This window comes from Crocuta crocuta, unplaced genomic scaffold (genome assembly GCF_008692635.1).
Source record: "Crocuta crocuta isolate KB4526 unplaced genomic scaffold, BGI_CrCroc_1.0 scaffold25, whole genome shotgun sequence".
In the NCBI taxonomy this organism is placed as follows: domain Eukaryota; kingdom Metazoa; phylum Chordata; class Mammalia; order Carnivora; family Hyaenidae; genus Crocuta; species Crocuta crocuta.
Genome location: NW_027532015.1, coordinates 20335484 through 20347843, shown reverse-complemented (window position 1 = coordinate 20347843; position 12360 = coordinate 20335484). Strand labels below are relative to the sequence as shown.

At 39.2% G+C, this 12360-nt stretch overlaps 1 protein-coding gene across 2 annotated transcripts in view; it reads right to left on the bottom strand.

The window, feature by feature from the left end:
• Nucleotides 1–3657: 3657 nt before the first annotated feature.
• SAMD3 (sterile alpha motif domain containing 3) overlaps nucleotides 3658–12360 on the bottom strand; it is a 49648-nt gene continuing 40945 nt past the window's right edge. For both annotated transcript variants that reach the window (XM_077776047.1, XM_077776048.1), the window contains exons 8-11: nucleotides 8532–8732; nucleotides 5073–5244; nucleotides 4257–4339; nucleotides 3658–4074 (exon numbers count right to left, since the gene is read on the bottom strand). In XM_077776047.1, coding sequence (XP_077632173.1) covers nucleotides 3790–4074; nucleotides 4257–4339; nucleotides 5073–5244; nucleotides 8532–8732 — 741 coding nt within the window. In that variant the 3' untranslated portion in view covers nucleotides 3658–3789. The remainder of the gene's footprint in view (nucleotides 4075–4256; nucleotides 4340–5072; nucleotides 5245–8531; nucleotides 8733–12360) is intronic.

Here is a 12360-nt window from a genome sequence, read left to right as displayed (position 1 = left end):
ATGGCAGGGGGGGGTCAGAGTAAGAACTTTTGGCATTTTGTAAACATTGTTGAATTCTCTTTCATGTACACGGTTTCTTTTTCAGTACGTTCAGAAACCTTTTTATATAATCCAACTCCAACTGAAACCAAATTAGTCAAAACCTGGCTAAGTTGAGCCAGTGGGACCGTTACCTGTATTGTTAATTCCGTGCCATATTTCGAACTGCAACATTATGCTAAGTATCACTTTGCAAGTCATGATATTGCCTAACTGCTTGTCATAATCTGTTGGGGCTGAATAGATGTAAAAATCACTTTTCTCTAAATCAGTGTTTTTACTTTTGCACGCATTATGAAATGTTAAACAAATTACTTTTCACCAGCATCGTTACTATATTTACCAAAAACGTGTATATAAATAATGGAGTTGAAAAATAAAATATATAAATAAATTAGGTGACGTATTTGAATGGCATCAGTCTTCGACACTGTGGTGCCCTATGTATCTACAAGAGTCCAGTGGTATCAAAGGGACATGCAGTTATATTCGGGGGTGGGGAGGTTGTTTGGAAGGATCTTGAACTATTTATGAGATGATCTTAGGCATCTCTCTGACGGTCAGTGAAGTAACTGTGGTGCTTTTCAGAGCCGAAGGGCTCATTCTGTTGACGGAAACACTAATCCGTAAAGAGCTCTGTCCCAGATCTTCTTCCCCGAGACTCAAAGGTTTTCTTAGCATTGGCCGAAGAGAGAGTATGTGGATTTTACTGAAAAGGCGGAGTGTGACGGAGCAACACGAGTCAGCACAGAAGATTCTAAATGCTCACAGATCCAGGAGGTGATTGCCCAAAGCAATTATTCAAGAACCTCCATTTTGGAAAGATTCCTTTCTCTGTAGGACGCTTCCCCGAAGTTCTGTAAATGTACAGATGCACTTTAAATGAAAGCCCTGGATGACCTGTAAACTGATAGCAGTCGCGTTTCTTTTGTGAGAATGCCTTTCCAACACAAAACGTAAATTATTTTATCAGCCTTTGGAGGTAATGTCTACTCTAGGATTGGCCATTTATTCAAGGGCTGGTATAAAAGTAGGAAGTCCGTTTGTAGCATGCCCTCTGAATTCTGGGGCAAGTTCCACCTCTCCTCTTCGTTGCCCTCATTTCTTCTGATGCGAGACTTCCTGTGACATTCCCCTTTGGGGGTCTATTAGTGGTCCTTTGCGTTTGTCATCAATCAAAAGGCCGTGGCAGCTGCAGCATCCCTTTCATTTCTTTGCATGAATTTGCTTCAGTAAGTTTTTCATTGTTGGGTTTTTTTTTCTTTTTTATGTTTTGTTCTGATTTTGTACATTCAAGTTGCACTTGTTATATCTGACATGAATGAAATAAAGTCTTAATTGCAGATACTTTTTTTTACATACGTATGATTTTTTTTTTTTGAAGAAAGGTTGTCACACAGGCACATCAGAGCAGGACCAGTGTCAAAAGATTTGGGCATTGCATAGCTATGGAACGCATTTGCAGGATTCAAAGTTGTCAAACTATGTCCCGGATGATGGAAAGAATGACAGTAAATAAGTACATAAGAAATAAGTTGTTTGGTTAAGTAGGTTTCACACCTTTTGGGGATTTTTTTTCTTTCTGATTTAAAGCGTATGTTATAACAAAGATAATTTTAAATGTTATTTAAAATACCTATTCATAATTCTAACTAGCATGTTTTATATGTTTGAGGCAAGGCATCTAAGCGTCATCAGGTGGAGCAGGTATGTTAAGTAGGGGAAACCTTTTCACCATTCCAGCCCTGGGACATACTCTAAGGTTTCACACAGGAAATAGGACCGTGATGACAGGGAGGTCCCTGAAGTGAGAGAAGCAGGCGTGGGCCAAACAAATGAAGGGATAGGGAATGTAGAAATTGATAGAGCCTTGCATCTAAAGACATTAAAAAGACATTACACTGTGTAAACCAAATGAGACCTGTCTTCAGGTTGAAATATGACCACAGGCTGCCATTTTGCAACTTCTAGATTCAGTAGACCCAGCCTCCCAAGAAATTAGGGTTCTGTTGGTCAGTATTCAAATGTGAATATTTACCAAGTGGCGAGGTCATGCTGGGCACTGGGGATAGATGTACCAATGAAACAGACCATAGTAAAGCTTTGTGGATTTGCCCTCATGGTCAGCTCATGTCTGTCACATTTAGCACCAGATCTCACTGCAGTGCTCCTGTGGCTCCACCCCTTTCCTGTCTTCTCCAGCCTACGGAAACAGAAGTTTTCATCGACCTTTAGCCGCAGACCCTGTGTCCTTCATAAGGAAAGGAATCATTAAGAATTTGGTAAAATCACTTGGAAATAAGATTGTGAAACTAAAAAAGGGTGGGGGGAGGTTTAGGAAAATAAAGGAAAGTTTGTAAGGAACTGAAGGCACATTCTAGTGAAATGGAAGAAGTGCAAACCGTGGAATAGGGATGAGGTTATGTGAAAATGACACGTACCAAATTGGTCCTCTGCCTGTCCAGTCTTAGGGACGCAGTTAGTGAATGGTCATCGTAGAGGTGGGGCAGCTGGCTGACGTTGCATTTTCTGTCTCACTGACTTAAGCATTTTAATGAATTGAACTTATAGAGAAAAAGATAGTAGAATAAATACTTGCAGCATAAGTATTTCCAGAGGTATGTATCATAAAAATATTTTTTGAAAAACTCATACAAACCCCTTCTTAAGCTTAAAAAAAAATAATTTGATGAAGTAACCCCAGAAATGGTCCTCACATTGTGATGGAAATATTAGCACACTTAGATCTCTTCAGTCTCAAAATCAGTCTGTTCTGTCAAAACTGATAGGTTATGTTGATAAGGTGGTGATATCAAAGGGTACCTCGAAACTGTAGTGTTATCATTTTTCCTTATAAAATACTTGAAAAGAGTATACCAAGTCTTGTCACACCTAAGATGTACTTACTTGTGCACCAGTTTTAGGAACAGAACAAAGAGAATTACAACCTGGGACTCTGGGCTGGATGGATGAGAAACAGGACCTGGACTTCTGAGACAAGCAGGAGAGCAAGTCTAGAAACTGGTGCCCAAGAGGTTCTGGGAGGGAAAAGCCAGGGCCATATTACAGACCGAAACCTGAGCAGCACCCAGGGCAGACACCAACACTTGAGGTCAAAGCCGGAGAAACGTAGAAACTATGGGAGCTCAGAACGGGGCCATCACTGCATGTCAAGAGAGGGAAGCAGTGGAAGACTGCACAGGTCACGGATGATCAGGACCCATGCCAGTGAGATCGGTGAGCAAGCAGTAAGACCTCAGGAATGAAGCAACCTTTGTTCCCAACAAACGTGGTTGAAGGAAACCAAAATGCCTGGGGCCAGGCAGGTCAGCTGGGGGAAGGAAGTGGGGAGTATGTACCCCCAGGCCACAAGTGTACAGCTCCCTGACATTAAGTCTTCCAAAGTTGGGCATGTGGGGCCAAGTATAAGATGTCATACCTTAATCTGAAGGACTTGAGTGTATCTGAAATGTAGAGTCTTTCAAAAACAAATGGACTCTTGAGAATGTAGCTTGGGCCATGGAATCTCTTAGAACTCAAATCAAAATAAGCAGCTCTTAAATAGTATTTTATTACAGAATTTCACAAAGAATTTCAAGTTTTGAAGTATGTAGACAGAAGGTACTGAAATTCATTTGCATCTTTGAGACAAGAAAATACCTACCTCTACCATAACCCTAAGTCAAAACAACTTTTAGATAGTTTTAGGTTTCCCCAGAGATCAATTCTGACGCAGTATTTGGCATGCCGTTAGGTAACTGGGTGTTGAAACCCTACTTCCTTTTCCTTTTCTTTCATAAAAGGAAAATAGGGACTGTGTGTATCAAAAATCAGCGTCTCTAGGAAGTTGAGGGTTTGGGACAGTCCTCTTGGACACTCAACTCCAAATACATGGAAGGCAGCTATGAGAGCAGCCAAGGCCGTAACACAGTCATCCACCTTCGTGAGCTTCTCTTTTTCTAAGTACAAAGAAAATTCACAGACATCAATGTTGAAAGGGTTCTTGACTTCTAACACGGGTGTGGACACTCGCACCTGAAAAAACAAACAAACGTGGTATTACAATAAATTAATAAACAGTAATAAGTATTGTTGCAGTGCAGCACATTTGTAAATGTGACAAAACCATGCTTCAAAAGAGACCACCACTCTGCCTTCAAATAAATGGTCACATGAAGATGTGAAATGGCAAACTGGGTCATTGACATCCTACATACCTTCTCATTCACGATGACGAAAAGGCTAGGATCATCCCCAAAAACATCTGGTAAGAGCAAACATGTGGCTGTCATCTTCATATCTGGCAAAATAAACATGCTTCAAAAGTTCAAGTAAAAATAAGCTTTTACCACTTTTAAGCAAAGTCAGTCTTAAAATGTGGATTTTTTGTAATCATTTGCTTCTACAGAGAACAAACCAGTCTTCTTGGACCAGTGTTTCACAACCATTTAACCAACTTCCTTTTCTAATAAACATCTATATTTCATGTCCTGCCCTCCACATCATGGCCAGGAGAAGACAAGAATCCTGTACTCTCTGTCTAGCACCCAGGAAGATTTTTAGCATGCTTTACCTTGTGATTTTTATTAGGCAATTAACAGGTTACTGGTTCCCTAAATAGGATTTTACAGTATCAAGTGTACTTTATTTTTTTTAATGTTTTATTTATTTCTGAGAGAGAGAGAGAGAGAGAGACAGCATGAGCAGGGGAGGGTGGGAGAGAGAGGGAGACACAGAATCTGAAACAGGCTCCAGGCTCTGAGCTAGCTGTCAGCACAGAGCCCAACGCAGTGCTCGAACCCACAAACTGTGAGATCATGACCCGAGCTGAGGTGGGATCCTTAACCGACTGAGCCACCCCGGTGCCCCAAGTGTACTTTAAGTCTGTACCTCAGCTCCTCCTATTTGAGAAGTTCTTTATTCTATCCTGCATGTTGTTTCACTGAATTACTTATTTCCAAAACAGAGCTTCTCTAATTATCCTGAATTAAACAGATAACTGACCAGATTGCCCCGCCTCTAGATTTACTAACGTTTCAACATGTCTTCATCTGTGTGCTGTTTCATTTTTTCTTGCAATGCAGTATTGATTGGATTGTGCACCACTGAAAAAGAAGTCAGTATGTTTTCCGAATAGGATTCCAAGATGTGCCTGGTTTTCTTATAAATATCTGTTCTCGTAAGAAGTTGGAATTCTCTGAACATCTAGAAAAAAGAAGATCACAAGAAAAGCTAGTGTACTGAATGTATGGAAGTAAGTAACTCCTTAGGATTATTTTAAGCTTTGAGTGCTAGTTTAAAATCTATACAAGATATTTGAGTAGCTTTGGCAGAGAAGTAAAGACGATGACAGAGGAGGAAAAATGAAGGAAAGCCTGAAGTGAATAGGAAAAGATAAATAATGGACGTGGCAAATTTTTGTGCCCATAGAATTAAAACTTTGTATGCAGCCTTAACTAAATGCAGGCTCCAACTTATATATGCATATTTGGCCTACGTGATTGCCCAGCTAAGATTCTAGGATCTTCTCTCTTGAGGCAGAGCCCAACAAGAGGCAAAATAAGAAACCTGTTAGGTTTTAGGAAGCAAACCTTCGAAAATACCTAACCATAGCATTCTAAAGTGAAAGGGTGGGGCTTTAGAGACAAGAATAAGTGGTGAAAAGGAAGTGTAGGAGATTTTACTACAAAATGACAGCAAAACCAGTTTACCTGTATGGAGACGCCTTCACTCAATGTCACCTTTTCCTGGTACTGCCCCTTGGAAAATTCCATCACCACTGCCACCTCCCTTTTTTTTTTTTTTTTTTGAACAGAGTGGCATTATAAAACTATTAATCATCATTCACACTAGTAGGAATTAATGTAATCATCACTCTCCCTAAAATTCTGTAAAGAACTGTTACATACTACCCACAGGGTCTCCTCGTTTCTTGAACAGTTTGGTAGATCATCAGTTGCCCAAAAATTTAGTCCAGAAGTAGTTATCAGAAAACTGGCATTCTCATAAAGGCACAGTGACTCTGTTATCAGGCAGCCCTCAGTGGACCATTAAGCAAGGATGGTGGGGGAACATGGTAAGACCAGTGAATTTCATGTATTATCACTGTGGAGCATCTCCGCAGAGAAATGGGGTATATATCAAAAAAGAACCAAATTGAAATTCAGAACTGAAAATAATATTCACTGAAATGCACACATCGCTGGACACAGAAATGCATACTGGAAAACGCAAAAAAAATAAAAAAGGTTCATGAACTTGAAGATCGGTCAATAGAAATAAGTAAATACATTGAAGGTAATAGGTGCCAGGTTTCTCACTGTTGAAGAGAGAATGTAGGGAAAGAGGGTTAGGTTAGAATAAGCCCTGTGGTTAGGGTTTGAATTGAAGGTATAAATGTGAACTCGTGGTGTTCCGTACTTATGTATGGATATATAAACACATACGGATGTGTGTGTGCGCACACACATTTTTCTGAAGGTATATATCTTCTCACTTTGTTCAGTGAGAAATTTTAGAGCCTGAATACCTCTGTAGCAATGAGTACACCAAGGTCTGAAATCTTAGTTTCTAACTTGCATCTCATTTTTGGTTGAAAGAAAGTGTTTTGAGGGGAGGAGATTGATGAATGCAAGTGGTGATGAAGGGTCCACAGAAACTCCTTGGGCCAGTGTCCTACGCTGGCTGCTTCTCTACAGCCATACCTTGCCCACAAGCTCCCTTAGCTCATAGCACTACACAATGGTAGGAGCAGTAGCAACAAGTAGTGGGAATAGTTTGCAGCAGGGGCAGCCATCCGGCTGTAGGGATTGTATTTGTAAGTAAGGTCAAGCTTGCTTTTATTTTAGGAAGTTTTTTATTTTAGGGTTTTATAAATTGTAAATCCCAGCTGGCCAGACAAGGCTCAGTTAGGGATGTACTCCCTGAAGAAAGCTAAAACGTTCAACTCCTGTTTGAAAAAATAAATAGACCCCTCTATTCGCTAAGTAGTACAGTCATTACAAAAACCATATCCCAATCCATATTTCGGATATAAAGGGTGAAATGCCTGAGGGGATGGGAGAAAAAGACAGACTTAAGACAAAGCATGAGAAACAGTCTCAGGTCTAAAATCTACTTTCCTCCCGCTCAGACTCCTCATCTATTGTTCTTTTTGAAAGGATGCTGAACCACAGCTTATGTATTTTAATCACTAAACCTGTGCAGGCTGCGCCCCAGTGAAGACCCATAAGGCTGCAACTCCAGTGTCCACAGCAGCCTTACCAACAGCTATGGACTGAGTATCTATCCCCTGCCCCATAAATGCATATGTTAGGCTTAACATATGCATTTGTGCATATGATGGTGTGTGATGGTATTACGAAGTGAGGCCTTTGAGAAGGGCCTGGTTAGGAGGATGCAGCCTTCGCGAATGGGATCTCCACCCTCGTAAAAGAGGCCCCAGAGAGCTAGATTGCCGTTTGAGCCAAGTCACAGCTAGAGAATCCCATTCATGAACCAGAAAGCAGGGTCTCATCAGACACCAAATCTGCCAGGGGCCTTCATTTGGGACCTCCCCACCTGAGGACTAGGAGGAGTAAATTCCTGTGGTGGATAAGCCACCCAGTCTGTGGTATTTTTGTTAGAGCAGCCTAAACGGACTAAGACACCAATCCTCTGCTAATCCATACAGCATTTAAAAATCAACTCTTCATTTGCGTGGACAGTGTTCTGCTAGGCACTTGGAGAACTTATTATACATGTTTAAAATGTGCTTCTTATGTTTAAGGAGTTTATAGGCTATCAGTTGGAAAAGGTTTTGCTTTAAAACAATATACAGGTGTGTCAGTATGGCATACTCTGTTTTCTAATAGCCAAAGCCTCCTGGCTATGACTGTTAAATACTAGTGGCTAAAAATTTGGGTGAATCTTTCATTATGTACTACAGATAAAGCTACACTAAAATTGTAATTTAATGGCCATGTTAAGTAAACTAAATGGAAGGTTATTTGAGTTACCTATTAAACTTTATATATTTTAAAACCACTTCATGAAATTATTTGGAACCATACAGATTTTGAGCAATGCTGCATATTAACAGCTCCTCAGTAAACTCTCTTGATTGTCTAACTGCATGCAAAGGGGGTTATATGTAAGTGATGAATCTAATTTTTATTCCTGAAACCACTAAAAATAAAATGAATTAAGATTTTAAAAATTAAAAAAATAAATGTATGCAAAGGGAAGATGTTTCATACTGTCAAAATAGCCCTAAGTAGTGGTTCCCCCAGCCTCCATAATATGTGTAATGACAGATCTTTAAAGCTGAAGGCAGGCAGTTGCATGTTCCAGAAATTCTTACCTAATGGTCCTACTTGTAGCCAGTGGAGCCTTACACACCCTACCAAGATTCACAACTACCATCTTGTTACATAGTAGTTACGCTCCAAGAGAAAAGAGAAAAATCAGTTTGGATGGGAAAATCAGAAGGTGTTATAAGCAAATAAAGATACCTGATAAGGGCACTTTAAGAAAGGAAACATTTTAAGAATGTCCTTCAGAGGTGTTCTGCTGCTAATCAACTTTCTTCTTATTTCCAAAGTCCGGCTCATTCTCTTATCAATTTCTCCCCAGTCCTTTTCGGTTTTCATATATTCTTGCTGGAACCAGCTAATATGTTCATCTGCCTCAGAATCTAAACCAACAGTTTCTTCCTGAAAAAATAGTTTCAAAATATCAGTATGCTCCATTTTTCAAGTGGCAGTTTAACACTTCAGAATTATAGGCAATCAGTGCAGGCTCTTAATGTACTCCTAAGGCAAGTGTTACCACTTGTGGTTACATGTGGCCTTGAATGTGGTTAACATGTGGACAGTCTTTTTTTTTTTTTTTTTTAATATTTTTTACATTTATTTATTTTTGAGAGACAGAGTACAAGTTGGGGAGGGGCAGAGAGAGAATGAGACACAGAATCCAAAGCAGGCTCCAGGCTCTGAGCTGTAAGCACAGAGCCTGACACAGTGTGAGATCATAACCTGAGCTGAAGTCAGATGTTCACCCAGGTGCCCCAACAAGTGGATAGTCTTTAACAAATCGGATAGTTCATTACTTTTTATGGGACTATAATCTGTTCTCTTGACAGATCTAAGAGTCAAATTCATTTTCTACATACCCTTTTCATGGAAACCTAGATTATCCAGAAGGTTCACACTTAACAGGAATTTTTTTTTAATATTTCTACTCATTTAAATTTTAGACGACAAAATATTAAGACAAAAAGATTTTAAATTAAGGTTTTTGTTATTGCTGTTTTTTGTATTTTTCTTTTAAATGCCTTTTTATAGCTGTACTACCATGCTATAAAATCCAAATTCAAAATAATAACATTGTGATGCTAAATCATCAAACTATCAGTTATATTTACTATAAATTTGAGTACCTTGGGTGGGGTGGGGTGGCTAAGAAGTACCCCACATATCCTTATTAAAAAGTCTAAGACAGCTGAGGAGCCAAAAAGGGTTTATCTAGAAAAATTTGTTGAAGGGACAGTTGGCTGAATGAACTACATTTGAATTAACAAGTTGATAAACTGTCTAGCTGACCAGAATGTGAGCTGATCTCACCCGTAAAAAAGAAAAAAGGGGAAAAAAAGCCTAAAATGTACCTACATCAAGGCTCTTACAAGAACATTAGGAAAGCTTCAGGTAGACCCAGTTTCTATGAACACAGGAGGACTAGCAGCATGGACCAAGTGAATTAACCTCTAGAAAAATATAACTCACCAAACCAGCCAAAAAGAAATTCCTATAGTCTTACATACATTTAATTGGAAAACAAAAGTCTTCCCACAAAGAAATCTGCCAAGACCTGAAAGTTTTATAGACAAATTCTATGAAACTTTCAAAACAGAGTGTTCCAAATTTATGCAATTTTTTTTAGGAATTCAGAGGGAAACAAAAGGAATTGTATGCAGGATTCCAACCCATCCTATGACTCTCCACACCTGAAAAATAAAACACTCCAAGAGGAAATCTATCAGTCAGCTTTACTCATGAACAAAATTATAACCACTGGGAACAGAGAACAACTAACTTCCGTTTATTTCCAGAAGTATAACAATGGTCTGACGTTACTGAGGGGCCAGTAGTAAACTAAAGGGAGGTATAATTGACTTACCCATTATACTTCACATACATTTCATACTGAAATCTGAATTTGAGGAACATTGTGATAGAAAGATTTGGACCAAAAAGAAATAGGTTTTGAGAAATGTGGCATATTTACAGGACTATAATTAACTTGGATTATATAAATATGTATAAATATCATATACCACATTAACCTATTAAGGTTTTTTAAATGACCACATTTCAAATAATGCAGAAAAATATCTGTATAAAATGCAACATCCCTTTAAAATTAAAGAAAAAAAACTTTCATCAAAATAAGAGACATTTTTGACATGTATAAAGTTATCGACCCAAAACCTAAAGCTAACATTTTTAATAGTGAAATTTTATTTTATTTTATTTTTTTAAATTTTTTTTAATGTTTTATTTATTTCTAGGAGAGAGAGAGAGCGTGAGCAGGGGAGGGTCAGAGAGAGAGGGAGTCACAGACTGAAACAGGCTCCAGGCTCCGAGCTGGCAGTCAGCACAGAGCCCGACGCGGGGCTCGAACCCACGAACCGCGAGATCATGACCTAAGCGAAAGTCGGACGCTTAACCGACTAAGCCACCCAGGCACCCCTTTAATAGTGAAATTTTAAAGGACTTTTCCAAAAATCAGAAACTAGATCCTAAAAAGATAAAAATGCTCTACTATACTCTTCAGAACATTTTTTTAATGTTTTATTTATTTCTGAGAGAGAGAGAGGCAGCATAAGCAGAGGGGGGTTAGAGAGAGAGAGGGAGACACAGAATCCAAAGCAGACTCCAGGCTCTGAGCTAGCCACCAGCACAGAGCCTGACACGGGGCTCGAAGCCACGAACTGTGAGATCATGACCTGAGCCGAAGTCGGACGCTTAACCGACTGAGCCACGCAGGCGCCCCAAAGATGCTCTACTATACTCTTAATCAGCCTTTTACTAGAGATCCTAGCCAGAATAGTAAGATAACAAAGAGAAACAAAAGGCATAGAAATTGGAAAGATAGAAACAAAACTGTCATCATTCATAGATGATATGATTTGACCATTTAAGAGAAAACTCAGAATGATGTACATGTGATTGTTAGCATTAAGGAGAGAGTTTTTCAGAGCAACTGAATATAAGATCAATATTCAAATTTGTTAACGGAAGACGTAATTTTTTACAACTGTAGCAAAAACTATAAAGCACCTAGGAATACCCTAATAAAAGATGTGCCAACACTTTATGGAAAAAATATAAAATTATTAGAAAATACTAATGAAATCTAAATAAATGGATAGGTCTACCATGTTCACTATTAGAAAAATTCACTATCACCAGGAAGTCATAGCCTTTCTCCAAATGGAGCTATAGATTCAGTAATATTTTTTCCAAAATCTAGAATCTATCAAAAACCAAAAATTTGTTTTAAGAAGTCAACAAGCTGATTCTGAAATTCACATGAAAGAATAAAAAGCCCAAGGATAACCAAGGCGCACCTAAAAAAAAATAACAGGTAATGATGGAAAGTATCGTGACATTTTATAAGTATGTATATAAGGAAAGTTGCAATTTAGGAATAGATAACTTTACTAGGGGAACACAGCAGGGCTTCTAGACACAAATGCCTGGGAAAGGAGTTTTTTTTTTTTTTAATTTTCTTGAGAAGTTTATTCAGCAGCAGATCCCCCAAATGATTTAGACAGCTCTGGAAATCCTCTTTCACTTTGTGGAGGTGTGTGTATACATAGATACTGCACTAGCACTTTAGAGTATTTCCTGAGCTGCTGTCTCCTTGTCTCTCTTGTATTTTAACCAAGTTAACAGGGAATTAGCCAGAGCACTGTTTCAAAAAAACCTATCTCCAGTTTCATCAGCAGTTGAGGCTGGGAGGCAGTGTTCCCTCCCCACTTCCTGAAACTTTTAAATATAATCACACTGATTTTTGTTTGTGCTTCTGAACTCAGTTGCCCGACTCAACTGCAGTCTTTGAGCTAACCACTCAAAAACCTCCTTTAACTAACAGTCACCCGAGGAGGTGAGTCAGAAGTCTGCAGAATCATCACTTCCGGTGATCAGCCCTGGCTGCTTTCCAGCCTCTAAAAGGACAGAGCCTTGCGGAAGCGTACAGTACTCGCCCGGCAGAGAGCAGCGGGCCAGATGCTGAACAGCCTGCAAGCAAACTCTGGAAGAAGATGGGGTGGGGTGGGTG